The 23,443-nt window shown below is 40.1% G+C and overlaps 2 protein-coding genes across 2 annotated transcripts; both read right to left on the bottom strand.

Annotated features, from left to right (window-relative positions):
• Positions 1–2: 2 nt before the first annotated feature.
• On the bottom strand, positions 3–13,575 carry LOC307024392 (vesicular glutamate transporter 1-like; the record flags this gene model as incomplete). Its single annotated transcript, XM_079658460.1, is given in 15 exon segments — positions 3–73; positions 224–293; positions 781–908; positions 1,086–1,196; positions 1,738–1,870; positions 2,074–2,223; positions 2,984–3,007; positions 3,009–3,038; positions 3,041–3,123; positions 3,706–3,792; positions 4,328–4,415; positions 4,530–4,644; positions 4,735–4,853; positions 5,668–5,920; positions 13,008–13,575. Coding segments are annotated over 15 exon segments (1,524 nt in total), but the record flags the coding sequence as incomplete, so codon positions are not given.
• Positions 13,576–14,989: 1,414 nt separating this feature from the next.
• Positions 14,990–23,280, bottom strand: LOC307024391 (sodium-dependent neutral amino acid transporter B(0)AT2-like; the record flags this gene model as incomplete). Its single annotated transcript, XM_079658459.1, has 13 exons — positions 14,990–15,433; positions 16,457–16,606; positions 17,361–17,570; positions 18,108–18,246; positions 18,995–19,005; positions 19,678–19,867; positions 20,087–20,249; positions 20,396–20,555; positions 20,969–21,170; positions 21,252–21,447; positions 21,771–22,012; positions 22,108–22,218; positions 23,137–23,280. The coding sequence occupies 13 exons, from the start codon at positions 23,278–23,280 to the stop codon at positions 15,198–15,200; spliced, it is 2,154 nt and encodes a 717-aa protein (XP_079514585.1). The 3' UTR covers positions 14,990–15,197.
• Between the last annotated feature and the right edge of the window lie 163 nt (positions 23,281–23,443).

The raw sequence follows: 23,443 nt of genomic DNA, 5'->3' as shown, positions 1-23,443 counted from the left end.
AGGATGCCACATTTATCATCACTCTGCTCTTCAGGCTCCGCCCAATATTGCTTCTCTCCAGATGCAAAGAGTCCTGCAGCCCAGAGAGAGGAGCAATGCATAATAAATAAAGTGTTCATTTGTTTCAAACAGAATGCATGGTTGGTTGCAAACTTGAACACTCAAATGCTCTGGTTAAGGAAGAGTAAAAGTACATTGGAAAAGTAGAGGGAACTAAACTCACCGTAGAATATAACACCTGCATAATGAACAAGCGAGGCGATAAGAAACACTCCCTGCCATTCCTCCCTCGTCTATCAAAGCAGGATTAGAGCAAGAAAAGAGATATTATAAGCATGAAAAAAGTTTGTGTTTTATTTTTGGTTGAACACAACCAAATAAACCAATCAGAGATGGTGTGTCTTTTGTTCTATGAAAGTCCTGGATAGCTTTTACCCTGGTGAGTAAAATGCTCCAACGCCCTACCTAGAGGGTAGATTGAACTACTCTAATTGCACAAATTAAATTGATATTGGTCCCTCTTCAGTGATACAGATCTCGGGGTATTCATATAACATATTTAAAATGAAATCATTCTGAGGAAGTGACACCTCGGCTGCCGATTACGAAACATTATTTATAACTGAACTCAGCTGGTGGCGCACTGTCTGCATACTGTATACACAATGAGGAAATGCAACATCAAGTTAAAATGCACACAACATCCCATGGTAACAATAAAATCACACCCTCAGACAACATCATAAGAACAGACATGCATTTTATAACATAAGCTCTCACCTTATGCTTCGTCATTGTACCGACTATAAGGGGGCAAACCATACCAGACAAAGTGCCCACACCGTTGGAAATACCCATGAGGATGCTAGCATAGCGCGGTGCAATGTCAAGGTGGTTGACATTGAAACCTTATGAGGAAGGACAAATAGAACATGAGCAAAAAGTAATAGGTCAAAGTTATGAACACATAAGTTATATTAATTCTACTTTATAGTATTTCAAACATCAATATTTATAGGCATCCTCAAATGAAGGGGTTGTGGATTTTAATGATGTGATTTGAAAACAATTATAGTTTGTTTCACCTGAGATGGCAAAGCCAGAGAAACCCACAGCCAGGACAAGGAATGAAATGGCCATAACTTTTGTATGAGAATATCCCACCACCAGCAGAAAGGTGGCCTCCATCCCAAACCCTGAAATACAAAATAAATAAAGAAACAAAACAGAGACAGAGTTTAAAATGTTAATGGAAAAGTCTTAAGGCAAGGTGCTTGTTTAAGTCATTTTTCTTCAGGCCCTTTTCTTATAAAATGTTGTTGACTGTTCCCCAGTGTTGACAGCTTCCCACAAAGTGATATGTACACCGTATGCTTCTCCATTTCACTTTGCTATTGATTTCTCTCTGTAGTTCAAAAATAGCCGACAGAGGTAGGGATTCTGCTTTACAGTGAGTCATCATTTCCCTCATGCAGCAAATGTTTTCTCACCACAGCTAACTGACAAAACTGTTGTTAACCCCAGAATTAGGCAATGAGTTTCTGTGAAATCTTTCAGGTTCGCGGAATCATCTTTCTGACTAACAATATAGGGCGCTTAGAGGCTTAAAAATGCCAGTTGACCTTTGATCAATATAGCTACAGTGGTGATGTCTTGGTAGAAAAGGTTCAGTAAGCCATCTTGGAATACTTTCTATTATTCTAATCTTGCTTTCCCTTTGTTTTGGCCCTTTCTTACCTCCACAGTTCATAAGTTTCCTGACGTTAGTGGTCGTCATGATATGGTTAGTTCGCAGATAGTCAGCAAGCTGGCCACCAATGGGCACGATAATGGTCATTACCAGGTGAGGAAGTGCAGAAACTAGGCCAACCTTAAGAAAGAAAAGGGTAAGAATTATGTTTTTTCATGCAAACGGTCTATAGCTTTGAGTTTCCACAGCTGTCCATCCATCCATCCATCCATCCATCCATCCATCCATCCATCCATCCATCCATTGTTTTCATGCAAACGGTCTATAGCTTTGAGTTTCCACAGCTGTATCATGTTCAAAGAAAAATGTTTGGTTCCTGTTACCTTGCTAATCTCGAACCCAAACACTTCCTCGAAGTATGCAGGCTGGCTGATAAGAAGCAAGTAGAAAGTCCAACTTCTGCAGAAATTTGCCACGATGATGGCGTACACTGGCATGGACGTAAAGAAGGCCCTCCATGGTGTGTTGAATTTCTGTTAACACATCAAAATGAGTTACTTAATTCACGTTGTTTTAAATTAAACTCTATAAATATAGTGTTAATGTACAGTTGCTGAGCTGAATCAATTACTTGTCTTTATTTGTTTAGATTATTTTGGTAATAAATCCAGAACATTGTAATTAACAAAAGTACGAGTGCAGTAAATTGTTTAATTTCTTGAGCAGAAGTTACCAAAGATACAGAATGTATTAATATATCCCTTGCGCTTTCATTTGATGAACTACCATTTTACTTTACCATTTTTAGAATTTCAGCTCATGATAAAGTCTGACACCCAGGTTCACTTCCTCACTCCTGAATTGCTCTGCTTGTTACATTTCTTTACACTCTTTGTTAAAATGTTCAGGCAGTCGGGCCCATATTTTAACCTTATACATGTTTAGCTGCAACTACTCCTTTAATTTTCAATTAATTTGACGTGTTTTTCAAGATGAATTTCCCAGTTTAGGACCTGGTTTACAAAATGCCAGATAATAGGGGAAAGGCAAGAAAACTCCATATTTGAGAGGCAAAAAAATCAAATTTCTGTCATTTTTCAAGAGGAATCTATTATCAAAATAGATCGATTTTTTCTGTCCATCAACTTTTGATTATTGTCAACCTATGGTTGCAGTTTTATTTGAATTGAGAGAGGGAAATGTAAAAGACAATGCAGGACTGTTCTTGTTAAGGTGAGCCAAAGTGATGTGACACAATGTTTAGATCATATTGTACCCGAGAGATCTACTGACCGTTACTGCAAATTGTGCTGTTTGGGCCGATGCTCTCCTCAATATACGTTCTCTCTCCTCCTCAGTGATGGTGGGGTGGGCTGCTGGACTTTCATAAGACACCATGAACCAGAAGCAATACCACATGATCCCAAAAGTTCCTGCAGAGGGAAGAAGGAAGGAAGGAAGGAATGAAGGAAGGAAGGAAGGAAGGAAGGAAGGAAGGAAGGAAGGAAGGAAGGAAGGAAGGAAGGAAGGAAGGAAGGAAGGAAGGAAGGAAGGCAGGCAGGCAGGCAGGCAGGCAGGCAGGAAGGAAGGAAGGAAGGCAGCAGGCAGGCAGGGAAGAGAGGAGGAGAAATGTCAGTGTCAGAACTGGCAGGAAAGGTCACCTTGACTGTGGCTGCTGCATCTGTACGGACTGGGGTACATGTTGAATCTTTACTTTAAGGGTGATGTTTTTTTCTTGTTCTCTTATTTATGTCGCTGGCCTGCGTGTCCTCTAAATGTCAACATGTGTTAGCATTTACTGTGTTACTGCATGCTGTGCATAGTGATGGGTGTGCATACACACCTTTTGAAATCAGCCTTTTTTTTAACTGTGTTGTCTTGAGTATTATGGCAACAAACACACTGTACTATATTTCACTACAAGAACTGTGTAGTTTTTTTCTAAGTTACAGTTTTGTCGGGGAGAAGAAGCCCTAGTTTACAATCGGTACATGTCAAGGTCAAAGGTCTCTTACCGTAGACGTAGAAAACTGATGACCATCCAGAGTACTGGACCAGGATCCCAGCTAACGGCATAGCGATCACAGCACCAGCGTAAGAACCTAGAAACAAAAGAGACACATTGGGTTAAGGTCTGCAACTTCAATCTATTTATATTAGTCAACGTTGCTCCTTAACTGTTTATGTCAAAAAATCTAGTATAATGGTGTTTTCAAAATACTTGAGTTCAGATTGCAAAAAAAAAAACTTGAACTAGCATTGGAGTAGCTAAAACTAAGGTAGCATTCTTGGTTGAAAAATAATATTGTATTGATGATCATTGTAGTTGCAGATTAATTTGTATCAAATAGGCAAATTTATAATGGACTAATAGTTTCAGCTCTAAAGTAACTGTAGCCAGGCATGGCTCAAATAATTAAAATATAATTTACTGTACTAAAACCTGCTGGAAACAATTTGCCCTACATTTTGTTAAGAAACAAATGTTTTTATTGCATCAATGTCAACTTATGTGACCATTTCATATTCCAATCCCCGATAAAATCCTATATCATTTGCTCCCTAATCATGGCTATTTTAAACTAACAATTACTGTCTGTTAAAGTGATTACAGCCATTCATTGATAATGGACTCACCACAAAAGGCTGTCGTAGCCAGACGACTTCTTTCAAGAGGTGGCGCCCATTTTGCCCAAATACCGTGACAGGCCGGATATGAAACCCCCTGCAGGAAAGGGAAGGTATTACATTGTGACAAATGCTCTAAATAAAATGTAAATATAAATCTGTGTCTTCAGTCATTTCTTGTTTTTGTGATTTAAGTTAAAAAGTGAAGCACCTCCACAAGTCCTTGACATATTCTGACAAGGATGACACAGCCAAAGTGCATTCGGGCGGCTGCAGGGATGAGCATATTCAGGCAAGACGTGGCCACTATAGCAAAGCCAAACACTCTGGAGGAGAAACAAATAGTCAGTATGTTCAATATGTATAAGATAATGAATAGATATCCCTTATAGACCATAACTGGTGGATAAACAGACCTGTTAGCTGCAAACTTTTGACAGATGAACCCTCCTGGGATTTGGGTCACGATGTATCCCCAGAAGAAGGAGCCGTGGATCATTCCCACTGTTTCTGGATCCCAGTCAAACTGAGCTTTCTGTTGGGACAAACACATGATTTATCTGCACGTGTACTTGAATCTGTTTAAAATATACAACACAACTGTCATGATTGATTACTGGTCCCCATGAGGCTTGTGCTCCACCACTGACTTATCATCAATATTCCTTCACATCACTTAGCTGTGTCAAACCTTGTGCTCTGATGACGACTCAAATGGCTGTAACAATGACTGACAGATTTCAAGAGGAGCCTTTGTTTGAGATTTACTTTCACACAATCAACACAGATTGTTAACATTGATAACGTTTTGATACTGTAAAGTTTGAAAACAATTATTAGCAGATCTCGCTTTGAAACAGGAAAGAAACCTTTCCTATACAAAGATGGAGGCGCAAAAGTTAATTTTGTACTGTAGAGTTAAGATTTCCCTTTTCTGAATTAAGGGGCCTATTTTAAACTATGAAGACAGAGAAGAAGAGCCAACGGTCAGAAACCATGTGTGTTCACCAAATGTTCATCTCATAAATAAACTAATAGGGCACAACGAGCGTACAGACTATCACAAACATTGTTCAATACGTAGAAAGATAAAGAATTTGTCCGCTCAAAAATGTAATGGGTTCTTTCTTTGCCCATGCTACACCACTCTATTGTAATGGGTTCTTTCTTTGCCCATGTTACACCACTCTACAAAGTTTCGTAAATATCGGTTAGTAATTTTTCTTTAAACCGACCTAGAAGAAACTGATCCGAACATAAACATGACCTCCTAGGAAGATGTAATAATGTGGAACGTAATATTACTTGTTGCCTGTTGTGTACTTCCCACGTTCTCCACCCTAACTCACCACTATGATCTCTTTGTCGTCCTTATAGACGGTGTGGCTGTTGACCATGCTGACGATGGCCACGCCTAAGTTACATCGGATACCGAAGGAGATGCAGAAGCCGAGGCCAGAGAGGATGGCGATGATGTAGCGCCTGGGCAGCCCGAAGCACGTGCAGTCCACCACGGGCAGCTCCTTCTCCTCCACCAGCTCCGGCCGGCCCTCCGCCGACAGCTCGATGGTCTCGCCATTGTCCTGCTTCTTCTCAAGAGCTCTGTGAAGAAAGAAGTGGAGTGAGTGGGAAATGTATGTAAAGTATTGTAGTTTTCGAGCCCAGAGGGACACTTTGTCTTGTACCAGAAATAAAACATACACTAAACCGTAATAAAGGAAGTACAAGATTATCTGTTTTGTTAAAAAGCAGATTGTAATTGTCAAATCTTTTAGCAAAAATGTTGCATAATGTTTTTAGTCAGTTTGCGATTGTTTGGTATGATTGTCTGGCCTACCTATCAGTTTTCAAAACAAACCTTTTGCGACTTTGTATAGTCCCTATCAAGGGAGCTGGACAATACACACCAAAATACACATTAGAAAAACAACAGTTGTCAGTGTACTGTTTGCCTTCTTCATATCACATAAACGACTAAAGAAAGTGTCTCGAATGCCAGGAAATAGCCTATACTAACTATAACTGTATTGAGCCCTTTATAAAGAAAATATTTAACATTTAGTTATCTCTTTAATGTCAATACTTTGAATACCCCATCCCCATCAGGGAGGAGGATGTGGAGGTGGTGAACAGCTACAAGTTCCTGGGAGTGCACTTTAACAATGAACTGAACTGTTCAGACAACACTGATGCTCTCTTCAGGAAGGGACAGAGCAAGCTGTTCTTCCTGAGGAGGCTCAGGTCATTCAATGTGTGCACGAGGCTGCTGCAGATGTTTTACCAGTCTGTGGCGCCGTGGTGTGCTGGGTGGAAACACAAACACTAGGGACACTGGCAGGCTGAACAAGCTCGTGAGGAAGGCTAGCTCTGTAGTTGGAGTACAACCAGACAATCTGGAGGAGGTGGCAGAGGGGAGGACGAGGAGGAAGCTAGACAGACAAGGGGTCACACTGTTTCCAGACACCCATGTTAATATATATAATATGTAATATTAACATATGACCCAATTTGTATATATGTCCATTTTCATTTTAATTCATAGTTTATAAGACCCAATATGTATATATGCTCATTTTTATTTTTTTGTATTCATTTCTTATTTCATAGTTTCTCATTATTATTATTTTTATTTTGTATCTTTGATCTTATTTTTGATTGTATTAATCTGTGTGAATTTGTGCTATCCTGTGTTTTCACCCTTGTCCTGTTGCTGTTTGAACAACTGAATTTCCCCACAGGGATTAATAAAGATCCATCTTATCTTATCTTACATTTATTTTTGAGAATCTATCAGCCAGTGAGCCAGCCAAGGTTGTGAAACAGATCCTGTTCTGAAGGGCTTGCAGACTGACATCTTGGGAAGATAAAAGATGTTCACACAATCGTTCTCACTGTCAATTTGACCGGTAACTCTAGCACCTTAACAAGAGACCTTCAGCACAGTTAGCTGTCAGCCCACCGCCACTGCAGCTAGCTGTCATAACTTTGACTTATCCTGTCTTCTCTGGGCGTTAATATATCGGGTGTTTTTGTATTGCAGACATTCATCTTCACCAGAACCAGCTGACAGGGAGGAATACAGTGTGGGTATAAAAAACCACAGTCCGGTGCTCCTGCTCTCCTTCCAAACAAGGTTAACACATTACTCTTGTTCTGCCCCCGTCCATAAACCTATGTTGATATGGCTTTCTGAGAAATCCTGAGAAACCATGACCTCTGCCAGTCTGCAGTCTTTCGGGCATCAAATATGTATCTAAACGCAGCGGGTCATCTATTAAACATGACATGTGCAATGCTGTGTTTTCAGATCAGGCTACAGCGCTGCAGGTCCAGATGCTGGAGCACAGAGCCCCCTTTATATCACGACTCTATTTATTATATATATTTAGTTTTTCATATCGACATATTAAGTAAAAAGGCAAATATCCTTCCTGCCTTTGTCTGGTAAATGTAATTCATGACCTCCGTGAGAGATGAATACAGTACATGGGAGTACGTATTAGTCCATTCAGCCCTGCAGCTTTTAGTCAAAATACAAGACCCAACAGTGCAGAGCATGAATAATGCCTGGACTGGGGGATGGGGAAGTTTCTTTTATAGATTACTTTACATGACAGCTGGTTATACAGGAGAGAAAATAAGACTGAGATCCTGGGCTAGAACTGAACCACAGTGGCCATTTTGAACATTTATCATTGTAAGGTTGACACTCAATACTGTAAATGGAAGAGCATGTACACACTTAGAAATATGTATAAGTGCCCCAGGGATAAAAGGAAATCAAGCTGCCATGGAAAGTGTATGCAATTGAAGAAATAGCCTAAAAAACAAAGATATCTGGTCAGCGCCCTGTAACCCTGCTGACAAACAGATAAACAAAGTATACCTAAAGCCAACTCAGCGATTTCTAGGAAATGAATGTGTGTGGAACAATCTGAGTCAGCAGGCATAGAAGTAATAGATAACTTCTTTGTTTGTGTGCTGGGGAAGCAGCTTGTATTGGGTTGAATCGGCCGCCATATTGGATACCTGGTCTGTTGTTTGAAGTATCATGGGTAAATGGAGTTGCATTGATCACAGAAAATATGCTTCAGGACAAAGATCCTAACCAACCAAGTTAACACTTTGAACACTTCATGGTTCACTATGAGACTGGAGGTGTGTATGTATGTGTATGTGTGTGTGAGCAGCTAGTCATACATGTTCTTAAAGGAACAGTCCAGAAAACATGACCGGCATGACCACAGATCTTCCCATGAGGAGTTTCATGTAGGAAAAATGTTCTTTCGACCAAACTACATCCATCAACAAATGAGCAAGATGCCCTCATGAGTAGGTGCAAGCGTAGTCATACTGTAGGTGGGTGTACATCGATAGAAAGAAAATAGTTCCTAACTGCCCACAACAAGATAGATTAATAAATAGAAATGCAGGTAAAAAAAAACAGTATTCTGGGATGACTGTCCCTTTGACAGCTGCTGGAAGGAAAACTAGCAAACTCCCATCTTATATTTATTTACCATTGAACGTTTGAAGGTGCAGAGATTGAAGCTGTTCACCACTGGGCCCACAAACACCTTAACATAATTTGTTTGTGCAAAAACATCCACACTATTTTCCTACATCCTGCTTAATGTTGGCCTTTCTGACTAATTTAGACTGAAGGTTTATTCTCTCCGCTGTGAGACTTTGTTCCTCCGCGTTTTCTAACGATCCCCTGTCCTTAACCGTAATGTCACCGCTCTATCAAATCACCAGGGATGAGGACAATCTCAATTGTGAAATACCAGGGTAAGAAAAGCACCGGCTGATCTTTATAAAGTCGTCATTGCAGCTCTCTGGCTTCACAAGATGTGCTTCCCACAGAGACTTAAAGATGACACTGAAATATTGAGTGACAAAAAGAATATTCTTTCGAATAAAGCTTTTTCGAGCTGTCACCTAAAAGAATTGTCAACAAGAGTAAGCAAAACAGCCACACAAATATAAAACATACATGTAATATTATGAGTTATTGTAAGCAGAGGTTCTTAAAGTCTCCACACTGATCAAGTATTTATGATTTCTCACTCTTGAATTATTAATATCTTTGGCTCTCTTGGACTATTTTTGTCTGTGAGGGCTTCATTCTTCCTGTCTCCTCCTTGATGCTTTAACCCTGCCTTTCATCGTCAACTCCCCTGACTCACACATTGTCTCACACAATTCGCGACATTCCCTTTTTCTTCAACACCAATTTATTTCTCAGTATCCAGAGGATGTCCACCTTGACTTTTCATTCTCTGCAATACTATAGCCAAAATGCACATGCCTGTATTCACTTTTTTTCTTCAAATACACCTAATCTGCCGCAGTGACATTTCCCGACTGACCGAGTTAAGGAAATCCGTTGTAATCCTCACAAGCCACCTAACTACTCATCACACCACGTTGAGGAAGTGTCTGGTGAACCAGAAGAAATGGCTTAGTTTTTACCTTGATAGCACATAAGAAAGCTGAATTTTCCTCGATCTATTCTGCTAAGGTTGTATTCCTGGTTCCCTGTCCAAGCTAATATCTTAATTCATACGTCAAGGACAACAGCTGAGTCAACAGCTTGGCATCATTGATCGGATAAAAGGAGTCAAATAACCGCTCCTCGTGACACTACTACGAAGGACCTGCTGAACCTCAATTGTTATAATACCAACTGTGCACTGTTACAATCACTATGGTGACACAAGAGGAGGTCATTTGCATTACATCTGAATTTAATTGAAAGAATGCTGTCCTGTAGAACCACTGAGGAACCTCAGACATATTTGAACCATTCTTACTGATCAGACGCAGACATCAGTGGCTGGAAGCAGAGAGAGGAATAGCAAGGAATGTATTTATACATATCTAAATATAGATCAGACCGGCATTGATAAATCCACGAATCCATTAGTAAGTCAGGAACTATTTTGATAACTGACTCACGGTTTGGGTTATTTTGTATGTCAAAAATCCACTTGTTTTAAGGCTCTAATGGGAACATTTGCTGGTTGGACAAGACAAGGCATTTTATTAGGCTTTTCTCAATAGAAAGGAAAATATCATAGTTTAGAAAAGGACAGAAAGATTTAAAAACAGAAAAATAAATCAATATACCCAACAAATAAGAGATTATGAATATCGAACAATAATAAAACACAGCCATCAATAAGCAAAGATAACAACACTTTTTTTATAGAGTAAAAACACACATCTTAAACTCTACAGGCCCATGCATGCTTGCTCTGCCGTTAAGCAGCATGTCGCGTGCGGACAGCAGCACCGGGCGCGGGCCGGTGCTCGTTACGCACGGCAGAGGTACCAAGGGAGCACCTGGGAGCATGTGCGCACTACGGAAATGAAAGCTTATAGGCCGGCTGTGGTTAGAGAAGCCTAATCCCGGCTGCGAGGTGCCCAGAGGGGAGAGGGGGGGGGGGGATGGTGGTGGAAGGGAGCCGATGACCAGCTATCGGGCTACTTAACGGGAGAAGGAGAGAGGTGTCTTAAGGTGTACGGCCTGCAGGGATTTACGTGGGCCGACAGCTTGGACGAGCAGAGGCTATTCTTGGAGAGGATTTAAGTGTTTAGACACTACATGCAATCCCGAGAGGAGGAACGAGGAGTTTATCAATACCTTTAGATAGCCTTCATTCAGACTCCTGACTGACTCACACACTTTGTTCTTAGCTGGCAACGTCAAGTGCAGTTTATTGCCAAAAGGATTTGTTTAAGAGCTGTTTAAGCTCTAAAAAGCACACTTTAATTATTTGTGAATGAGGCTTGTGGCTCTTAAATGTCATATAATGTCAATGTCTGACCTTTCCTGGTCCACCATGACCCCAGGAAGTCCACCATCACAAGCTTTAATGCTCTGCTTGGGAAAGTTTGAGCCTTGATTGAAGCCTGTTTGCGCCACAGGAAAAAAAGAAGAAGTCCTGTAAGTCAATATATTGATTTATCTCAATATATTTACTTAGCTATCTCAATATATTTACTTAGCTATCTCAATATATTGACTTTGCTATCTCAATATATTGACTTAGCTATCTCATTATATTGAGTTATATATATATATTTTTTTATTGAAACAATGTCAAATACAGAATAAGGCACATGGACATCAATGTTCATCATATAAGCGGTACAACTTTATATTAAGGTGCACAAATTAACCATCCTCAATAACCCTCTAATTAGGCCTTATTTATTGCAAGTAAGGAAGTTGTTGTACATGAGCTTTGGTCTTAATATGCTCTCCTCAATATGTCTAAAATTGCTTCCTCTTCACACTTTGTAAATACATTATCACACACAACTACTGAAATGAACCTCAACAGCACACGAACAAAGTAGGCACACGTTGAAATATCAGTTTTTATTAATGAACCACGAAAGAGAGGTTCAGACACATCCCAAAACATGTCAAGTTTCTCCAAAGGCTGAGAACACATACAGCCTGTACTTTTAATAAAACTGATTTTTAACAGAGTTTATGTATTTGTGACTGTGTGACCTGCTTGTATGTACTTATACAATTGGTGTACTGTTCTCTCTGTGTTGTACTGTCTCAGTGTGAACATAGATTAAACAGCCAGCCAAGGAATGAGCAGCCATGCTCCTTTATTGACTTATTTGCAGTCCACTGACATTCAAACGGAGTGAAACTATACAAAAAGAAGAAGTTACAAGGCACTTAATGATCTCATACATGCAAGTGTAACATATACAGATTACTTGTAGAATATGGTCATGTAGAATAAGGCATTACTAAGTGTTTTATAATGACTAAGAAAGAGCCAATATATTGCTAATATGCATGTTAATTAACAAATAGTTGATGGTGAATTTGTGTACCTTAATATAAAGTATAGGCCTACCGCTAATATGATGAACATTGATGTCTATGTGCCTTATTCTGTATTTGACATAATTGTTTCAATAAAAAAAAAAATATATAATTCAATATATTGAGATAGTAAGTCAATATATTGAGATAGCTAAGTCAATATATTGACTTCAAGGTCCTCTTAAGTTTATACCGAGACAGCATAACAGGCCTCAGATCATGCGTGTTTAGTACTCTCAGTAAATGTAACATGTCAAACATACTTTGAGTACAATGGAACTGAAACACACTGCCAGACAAAACAGCAAGGCTTCCATAATTTAAAAAGGTGTCAACACAGCAGAAAAGCCCATGCATCCAGCTATTGATCCAACGCCTCATCTTACACATACAGAACAGTTTTGGCCTAAAATGAAACTTAATTCCGTTTATTTGTTCCACAGAAGTGAAGAAGACAAGGGTTCATTTGAGGTTTTAAAAGCATGTGTGTGCACGTATTTTATATATAACAGCTTCTGCACGACTGCAGTTAAAGTGCTAAATTATTCATGCGAGTTTCTTATGTGACAGATTCATGAACCTATAGAGGGACAGATGTTGTGCCAGGTCATCCAACACCACTCTAATCTAGGCCTCGGGAAACATTGATTTTCTAATAGCACTTCTGCTCTCTTTTAAGACAAATAATATTAATAAAATCGCCCTTAATGCATCTTAAATGTATTTCAATAAAATAAACTTTCTTTTTTACGTGACAAGAAAATTACACATGAATCGTTTCAACAGTTTCTGGATGTCATTTCTCCCAGAGATTTTTCTTTTACATACCCGTATATTTTCCCGAGAGTCTTGGCTGCAACAATCTTGAACCTGTCCGGTCGGATCTCCATCCTCACGCCTCCAGGATGCGACCAATGTGCACTCTTTGCGCGCTCCCTATTGAGCGCACAACCTTCTCCTCTACGACCTCCGCCCCGTGTTTCTCACTCACATATAACAAAAGAACTACTTGTTTCTAATTGATCACTTGCAGTTTCCTGTGTAGCGGAATCTGTAAATCAGGGTTACTGAGATTTAATCTGCTTCAACTAATTTGATATAAAATAAACCGAGCAAACATTCTCAATCCCAGTTTGTAAGAGTCCTTAAGGTCCAAATGAACTTCTTCACTTGCTCCTTAAATGTTTTTTCACGCAACTTCTGACAGGATTCGTGATAAAACGGTGCCTCTGGCCGTGGTCCTGAAACCAGATTACCGCTGCCCGCGCGCTAATCTCTCCAAGTGTGTGTAGTGAGATAGCATGTCACTTCCTTCCTCGCAGCCGGCCGTTCTAAGTACCGACTGTTCAAGAGAAGGCTATTCTGGGACCTGCAGAAGCTTCGGCTGGAGAGTTAGAGTAAACATGGTCCGATCGAAGCATATAACCAGAGTTCCCATGTATTTATAAGAGGGGAGGGGCAGGCTGCTCCCGGGATGCTCTGACGCTTCTGGGATGGGCTGTGGATTATTTAATGACCTGAGATATGTATAAACAATTATAATAAATTATGGAAAAACTAGAAATTCCACACTAAAAGAAAAAACGACTGGTTTCAAACACTGTGGTTTCACATTTTCATCTTAATTTTAGTTTATAACAGTGACTTTCTTTTAAAGTCAAATATTAAACTGAAAAGCTCTCTTTTATATTGCAGTATGAAAAAGTGCAAATCTTAAACACTTGTGGTAATTTAACACATGCTGATATGGTGTCTATTTATAGTGGCCATACATGCAAAGAAAAACTGACCAAAAGGCTATTTACTGTATATAGGCTATTTACCGTATATAAGTAAAATCACTTTGGTTCTATTCCCCCTAACATCTAAACTTCTGTTTTCTCAGAGATTACATTACCTCAGAATAAAATGTATTAAAGGTTGGGTAGGTCAATTTGAGAAACCGGCTCAAGATACACTTTTTGTTGTATTCCATGGAATGCTCTTAACATCCCAATAGCAATGAATATCTTAAGTGCTTTGACAAAAATTCATAACAAATTTTCATCTTTGGAAGCCGTAGTACTGTAAAAAGCACAACCAATCATCAGACCCGGCCCGGCTAAAATAACTGGATTGCCTCCCTGCCTGTCAGCCTTCCATCTGTGCACAAACTTATCTCGTGCGGTCATTGTTCATGTGCGCGTTCGTGTGTGTTGGAGGAGGGGCTCTGTAAGGAAGTGGCAGATTTTTTCCGGCTGTGTATTTTCAAATTCTAGCGCACTCGAGCTGGTTTCTCCAAAATTACCTACTCCACCTTTAAAGGTTACATTTCAGGATTACACTTTTTAATACCACAATTTAAATTACAGTTACCTATCAAGAGTGCATTGAGATTGTACATGTATTTCACCATGTTTACAAAATGTGACTGTGTGCATGACTATTTTTTTTTTTAATTCATTGCATGGAAATGTGAGCACAAGTCTGTTTTTATTTTACAGATTAAGTCATATGGTGTTGACTTTGTTTTGAATTAATGTCAATAAAAGAAACAGTCAAAAGGCCTTTTTCACTTAATTCATTTTGGGACACCTAAATAGTATGGAGTCACTGTTTATGCTATAGCAACACATTATTTTAATCTGATACTATATGTCACTAGAACTTTAATTATTCACCATAAAATGTAGAAATAAGACAACATTTATTTCCTCTCTGGACAGTTTATTTTTTCCGGTACGACAAAGGATGGGTGGTGTCAGATAAGTCGCAAGAATAATGTAGTTTATTGGAGCTGTGTAAATCTACAAGCAGATTTGAGGGTGGTTATGAGTGAAAGGGCAGCCGGTCAGGAGGTGACTACAGCTAACAGGTAACTTAGGTAACTTCTTGTCTAGGGATGTATGTGCAAAGCCATTAGCATGCAAACTGCAAATTGATCTGATGTGTTTAGTTATTGTGATACAAATTTCTAAACAACTACTTCTCTTTTCTTATTAGAAAAAGTCTCACTAGCCTAGTTTCTAGTTTTTAACATTAGGCACAGCTCTTCTCCAGGTCCTTGGCTGATATAGTTCTCAGAGAGTGAGAGGGGAGGAAGAGGGGAGGGAAGGGCATGGCAGAGGGAGGGGGGGACAGGCTGGGTGGCACAGAGATGATGGATGGAGTGTCCGAGAGCGAGCCGTAACCACCTCTCTGCACGTCTACCGCACTGGAGCCGGCGGAGGCGTGGAAACACACAGGGGGAGTGTCCATGGGGTCTGTGCTGAAATCTGCAGACAGATACATGAGGACAGTCACTTGAAGTTTAAAGAGCACATCTTTTCAGGTGCATTATGGGCATTTTGTTCCTCTACCGTGACATGCCTCCATGCTTTAATGTTCAAAAAGCTTTTTATTTGTATCATACTGTCTGTGCTGCAGCACCTCTTTTCACCCTCTGTCGGAAACCAGAGCCCAGTCTGCTCTGATTGGTTAGCTGGCCGGCTCTGTTGTGATTGGTCAACCGCTTAGAGAGATGTCCAGCAATGTACAATATGTTGGAGCGCTAACCAATAGAATTGTAAGTGTTATGATATCTAACATGTGTGGGAGAGAAACTCCCTCCGGAGGGAACACAGGGATTTCGGCCTATATAACACACTACAGGAAAGTGAAAACCCCAAAAGCATAATTGGGCCCCTTTAATGTGTTTTTAGTATATATAAATAAATCACAGGTTATAGAACCATGAACAGCTTTATAAAAACATTATGATCAATTATGCAACTGTATTTATATCTACCGTGTATAGTATACACATTTGCTGTTGTATTTCTAATATTAAAGCTTCATTATGCAAGATAATTTATTCCTTTAATATAAAAAGCATTAAGCAGGAACTTCAGTAATAAGAAGTTATTTAAATAAATACGACACAGCCTGCTCGCGTTTAATAACAAGACCGGATGCTTTTCATCAAATGACTCCCAAGAGACAGGAGAGTAAAAATATCAGAAGTCCAGTTTTCTCTCTGGATGGAAGTCTCTCTCTGAAACTGTCTGTATTTGAGCTTCCTTTTATTACTCCGTGATAGAAGTTTCTATACTCCTTGCTGTCACCTTAGTTTCAGCTTTCTCTGTTGTAGTGTTTCTTTGAAGGCAGATTAGACATGTGTATTTTTGAAACCTTACAGATTTCTGACAGTCCCTCCAGGGAATCCAATTTGATGCCATAGTGCTGCCGTTGCCTCAAGTGTGAGACTGAAAGGGGCGCTAATGCAATTATATTTTAATTTACAAAATATATTAATCTACCTGAGTCATCGTTGAGCTGGGTGTGCAGGTACTGGTGTTTGGAGTAGAACTTGTTGTAGATACAGTACACAGCAGCCATCAGAGCGAAGGTTCCTACGGCTGCAGCGACGAACAGACCCACTTTGGCATTGTCTTGTTCTACCTGGACATCTGTGGAGGCACAAAGACCATCAGAGTCAAGGTCTTCACACATGAATCCTGTTGCACATTTTTGTTATTGAGCCATATGCTGCCACTCTGTGTCATTATCACTGTGCAGGATGGATATTTACAGAAGCTCTGAGAGGCAATTGAGAGACTTTTTTTATTTATTTATTGTGATCCATTCTCTAAGTCTGATCTAAATCGTTTTTAAGAAGATGTGGGCAAAAGGTGATAACATTATAATCTGTCTATAGTTCCCAAAAGCAGATTATTCTGTAAAGAAGGTGAGACATATACAGTATGCATGGTAAAAAGAAAAGTGTTGCTGTAATCATGGAGACATGTAAGCTCACCTGGAAGATAACACAATTATGTTCCATCATATTTAGAACATGGGATAGTGGTGTATCATCTTGTGTCTCTTTTGTATAATATAATATAATATATAATATATATAATAAAAACCTCTCAAAACTGTTTTTCCCACCAGATTTTAGTTATAAAAAATAAAGGAAATTATAAAAATGATCCTGGTTAACTTTCCCAACAGTTGCACATATTATTATTTTTGGTTAGTTTAAGAGACTTAAGGAAACTATCCTTGCATAAACATCTCCACCTGTTTAAAGTCAAATACAGAGGAGAAAACATTTAAATAAGACTTAAAACTGGAAAATTAATTAAAATTGATCACCCCTTGCCTCTCTGGGACTCCATAGATCCAGTTCTACTTAACAACATTATTTATTTTTCCACTTACATGTCTGCTTTGCGTTTAAATGAGTAGCTTCCTCTTTCCTGAGCAGGTTCATTATGTATCGCTGAGGAGGAGGAGGAGGTGCTCCCTGATGGGAGTCGACCTCCTGCTGCAACTGCAGGGTGTTCTGGGAGCTCTGGGAGTGGCTCAGTGGAAACACCAGCAGCAGACACAGAGCTGCCAGGCCCGCCATGGGGGGGTTAGAACGTATGTCTGCAAATTCAAATTGATACACCTGCAAAAAAAATAGAAACAAATACAAATATACATGCTTTCTCTTGGCTGCTCTTTCCTACGTAGCCATGTCAATCAATAACAGTCAAAACCATATTGGAAAACACCTTCTCTGACGCCCATGTCAATATATCTTTATACATATATGTTTGAGTCTTAAGACATGAGGAAACATTACATCAGTAAACTGTTTATGCTGATCATTCAGTTTTACTCAATCTCTGTTAAGATTTAAGCAAATACATTCATTTCACAAAAACAATGTGTGTGTCGTTCTTAGGTTAAATATGAACTTTTTTCACAACTTGGAGCAAACAATAAGTGTGTTTATAACACATTAAAGACATGGGCGTCACTAAAATCTTTACCCAATATTGAAGTTGTTTATCAGTCAGGTGTTGCTCTGAAAAAGGCCACTGAAACAAATAGATAAAACCTATCCCACACACAAACACATTCACTGTAATGCAAAGGCAAGTTTTATTATTACCGATAAATCTTGTGTTAGTTACTTACCTGATGTGGAAGCGAGGATGTCGTGTTTCTCTGCCGGGTGTTGGTCCTTTCTGGCTGACTGAAGAGAGACTGCATCCACGACAACTGAACTCCCCGGACACCTGACAGTATTTCCAAGGGACACCTGTGCGTACTCTTCCTAACAAGCACACACATGTAGAAAATAGCTTACACAAGTAAAGCAGCCTGACAAAGGGAATTCAGAGGCTCAACCTTCAGCGCTCTGGCACAATGTTCTGAAAGCTTTTATAGGCTTTATTCTTAAAGTGACTGTGGTTTCTTACTCGTTCTCGGCGAAAGCAGTTTTTGTTTAGGTCTTAAAAAACACAATAAAGGGGCAAAAAAAGCCACCTTGTATGAAAAAGGCCAACAAGTGAGAGCTTAAATGTTTTTGCAGAGGTCACACAACCTGACATGTTGAGCAGAGAAACGTGAGTGCAACAGAGCTCCCTGCTGACACATTCATGTACTGCTTCAATTAAAAAAAAAAAAGCCACAGATACTGGGGGTGTAAGTTTAAACAACTACTATGTAAAACTGAAATGTAGTACAAGATGTACAAGAACACACGTAGATTTTCTATTTCTATTTAAATATGAAAGATAACAGAATACAGTTACCCAAGGGGAGCTTAAGACAAAGATATCAAACCAAACCACTTATCTACTGATGATGGTTCAGATAGATGCCACATTTCCCTCCAAAAACATTATTATAGTTACATAATTAAGAGGGCTTCCTCTTTTAACAATTACTTATAATTCACCCTTTAAATCTCCAATGTCTATTCACTATCTAGAAAGCTACATTGTTTAGTCATCTTTACAGTGTGATATTTGATCCTCTGTGCTGACTACAGTAAGGGCGGTGTGTATCCCCACTCTCACCTTCTGCAGGACTGCAAGGACACCCAAAATGCTCAAGAACGAAACATATAAAAGAGAAACAAAGAAATGGGCAAACTCTTCACTATGTATAACAGTCAAAACACTTACAGTCAGCTAAATTAACACATGTCTCGATAGCCTTAGACATCATACATCAGTCTGCCTGCATGTGTTCTGGAAGTGCTTCCAGACTTTTACAGATACACTCAAACACACACTAAGGTCTGCATACAGTCAGAGAGAGCTGCAGGTCACTGGTCAATAAGAACATCTCCACCTTACCTTTTCAGATGTTTACATGGCAGCAGAAGTCTGGCTGTGTCTTTATGGAATAACAGTGAGGCCAACATATTGCTTCATGCTGACGATGCCATTTTATTCATGTCAAAATTAAAGGAAACAATTCCCTTCTGGTCACAGATTATCATAACTTTTTGTGATACTTCAAATTCAAGGTCAATTGGGCCACTAACTGCAGTAACAATGCAGTTTCCAAGCTTGTATAAACTCTTTAGCATGTCATATATTCCACTGCATACTAGATTACAATTTGTTAAATAGATGAAGCATGTTTGAATTTTTTTTTTATCTAATTCATTTGTGTAACTTCAGGTCCAGTGTTGAGGAAACAGAAGCAGCAGTCTTTTTATTTTGGTCCAGGTCTGACATGTCAGTCATCAGACTTCCGCAATTGTTGCCGGTGCTAACAATGCTGTACTGACCGGCCTCTGAATCTCTGGCTCTTTGTCTTGTCCGCCGGTCCATCAGGACAGCGTGAATCAAAGCTATCGGGACGGGCATCACAGCAAATATGATCAGCAAGGCCATGACAGCCAGAGCCCAGTCCGGGTACTCGAGGTACTCCTCAGATCCCTGAAGAATAAAAAAATAGAATCTAAATCTAAATCACGTTAGGTCTGAAACAAGTGGAACTTATCACTACTCAGAGAAATACATAGAGAAATAAACCATTAGTTATATGCTTCAGGTTGTGAATTTAGTAAGGGACCATTTGCTTTTTAAGGGCTGTTGTAACATGTACAGTGTGTCCAGTTATTCAAAGAGAAGCTATGGAGCAGAGGGTTAACATACCTTCTCTTGGTTCCATGCCATATAGGTGGGGCGTTGGATGAACATCTGGATGGTGGTGGCGCCCAGCAGCCCCAGCATAGCGAGCAGGCAGACGTATTTCCACAGGTACTTGTAGATCACATGAGGACGCCAGCCCAGCATCCCCTCAATGTCATCCAGGAACCTTCAGACACCCAGAGTGGTACATATTACACATTTGTTACAAACATTAATGGGATTAAGAGAACTAAACTGATTTGTTGACATTTGCATGGAAAATAATATGTCCAAAGTTAAAGCAGTTATGCACAGACTGAAATTAGACCTCACCTATCAGCTCCATACAGCCAAGACACACTGAAGGTCTCAAAAACCACAACAATGATGAGTGGCAGAGAGGCAGAGTAATCATCAAACATCATCACAAAGTAGTTTCCACAGCGCTGGGTGAAGAGGAGGCCGATTACAAAGCCGATGATGCAGCTGAAAACTAAAAACAACAACATAAAGAAGGCTTAGTTTCAGTCATCTGCGAACTAGCAGAATGGAAACATTCACGGCTAATTCCTGAATCACCTCAGAGGGTACCTTTACTAATTTCCCCACCCTCTCTGCTTTAGGTTCTGAAATCCTGATTAGTCAGTGATCAAAGACAAGACACTGATCTACTGTCTGTGACTTTCAAGGTAATAAGGTAACATGTTATTGTCCAAAAGCACTTAATAGGAAACATTCTGGTTCTTTGTTTACTAAAGTGCAAAAGGTTGTCCAATCTCCATTCAATTCAATCATGACTCTTAGTTGTTTAGATGCCAGTTGGACTCCAGGCTGAGCAATAACTATTTGAAAAGTGGAGTTGCATTGATTGGGATTCTCTTAGGACACAATGAGGTGTTTTGTTACCTCTGAACTTGATCTTGTTCTGAGCCAGTGTTTCAAAGTGGTCAGTGAGCGGGACGACGATTCCCTCCATGCCGCCAAACATGCTGCCGAGCCCTAAGTTGAGCAGCATGAGGAAGAAGAGCGCTGACCAGAAGGGGCTGCCAGGCAGGAGAGAGATGGCCTCTGTGAAGGCGATGAAAGCCAGGCCTGTTCCCTCCACACCCTGAACACAAACATGAGTGCCAGGTTTAATGTACCACCCACACAATACAAAGAAAACCACAATTTGACTATTCATATGTACCTGCTGCATCTCTTTTCCCAGGTCAAAGTCTGTTAGATTGCCTGGGAACTGTTTTCCATGCAGTTTGAACCAGGCCCTGTAGTCCTCTAGAGCCACAGCACTGGGTTCAGAATAGTTGAAGCGTGGCATCAAGTTTATCTCCACAGGACGGCTGCGAAACTGCTCCGATAACTGCTCTGATAACTGCTTAATATTACTAAGGGAAGGCAAAGACAAACACACAACTTTAAACACACAGTTCATTCAACATGCATAGATATTTAAACTATGGTACCTGCATAAAGTCAATGATTCTGTTCTACGGTTGGGTAATATGTTAACATTTTCAGGCCACACTAGCCTAAAACAAATGGAAATTGCCAAGATATTAGCATAGGAGTGTGTTTATATGTGCGTGCGGCCTTCCCCCGCTGTAGATTCAGCAGGGAGAAGTGTTAGATAAGCAAGTTTGCTTCGTTCACCAAGTCTTTACGTCGTTTTTGATGCGTAACTCAGTGTTTTTCTTCTCATCCGACATACCTGACCACACATGCCACGGCCTTGTTTTTGGCGCGGAAGCCGAGCACAGCGAACACCACCAGAGTGGCCAGCACAGAGGTGAGGAAGTTAATCGTGGAGACAGTGAAGGCATCACGATGGCAGTTGTTGTTCTTGGGATTATAGGAGGAGTAAGCGATGTTCGACCCAAGGCCGACACCAAATGTAATGAAGACCTGAGTGACTGCCTGTCGCCACACCTGCACGTCGGCCCAGATCTCCAGCTATAGATGAATAAATACAACAGTAGGTGTGCTACAGAAATGTGCATATAAGCCTCTCTTTTCTATAATCAACCAGGCCTTTTGTCTGCAGATACCTTTGGGTAGAACATGAAGACGATTCCCTCTAAAGCCCCGTCCAGCATGAGGCCTCGAACCAGGAAGCAGAACAGCACCACGTAGGGGAAGATGGAGGAGAAATACATCACCTAAGAGAGTAAGAAACATTAACAAGTGAATACGTCGAGCTACCAGTAAACATTCGTTTTTTGGTTAAGGTACGCAGAAAAATAACTATTTCCCCATCCTTTTTATAAAAATGTCCTTGTGGCAGCGTGGTGTGGTTAGGGCGCCGGCTGCTGAAGTGATGGGAGTGGCTTGGCCGGAGACCAGGCAGCTTATCAGAATCAGGTAATCCGTCACTCAATAAAAGCAAGTGGTAACCTGGTTCTGGTCTCCCGCAGTAGACTGGGTCCTGGAAGGAGGACCGTGACTCGCCCAGCCACCTCGGGACATAGAGGAGCAGACCAGGGTTCATGGGAGACCCTTTTTTGTGTTTACACCCGCAGCCTGAAATAAACTCTGCTTGTTTTTCAAACCATTCTTCCCATCCGTCATATTTTATTCCTCTCGTGAACTGGAAGCTCACAGTCCTGTTTGGTAAACTGTGCTCCGGCAGATAAAGCTACATTACGTGAGCTTTTATAAACTGTATATAATAAATTCCCTGTTGAATGCTGAACGTTGGCTGCTATTGCTGCTTTTCTCTAGTGATGTTAACGAGAGCCGTATTGCAATTCCACTCAGATATTAAGATACCAGATATGATTACCTGCATGTATGTAATGGTAAAGCTAATATCTTTACCATTACATACATGCAGGTAATCATTTATACACCTGATACAGTATTACATTCACATATTTGTTAACTATAAACAGGACCTACCATATCACAGTGCCTTAATAGTACTTTATATGTCTGTCAATTATAATGTATATATCTAGAAAACAACACGGACTCACTAAAAACTGATAATCACATCTCTACTGAATCACCTGGGAGCTGTTAAACAAACCTTTTTGACATCACAGCTTCAATGAAGTCAGGAGTCACAACAGGGTTACCTTGACAGAGGTCTTGATGCCCTTGAACATTCCCAGGCACACGAGGGTCCAGGCGACCAGCAGACAGCCCACGATGTACGGGTTGAAAGAGCCCGTCTCATCAATGGTTGAGATAAATGTTAACATAGGGGAGCCTTGTTCCATGTCTTAATCTTAAAACACAGTCGGTGTTGATTCTATGTTTCGGACCGTTCCTTATGTTTTACTAAAGTAGCAACATTTCCCCTGGAATGAAATATAATCCAGATGTTAGAACATCAGCCGCAGAGCAGCAGTGATTAGTATCATATCCAGAAAGTTCAAAAGT

Source organism: Notothenia rossii (genome assembly GCF_949606895.1).
Source record: "Notothenia rossii genome assembly, chromosome: 11".
Taxonomy (NCBI): Eukaryota; Metazoa; Chordata; class Actinopteri; order Perciformes; family Nototheniidae; genus Notothenia; species Notothenia rossii.
This window is presented reverse-complemented; position numbering and strand designations above follow the sequence as displayed.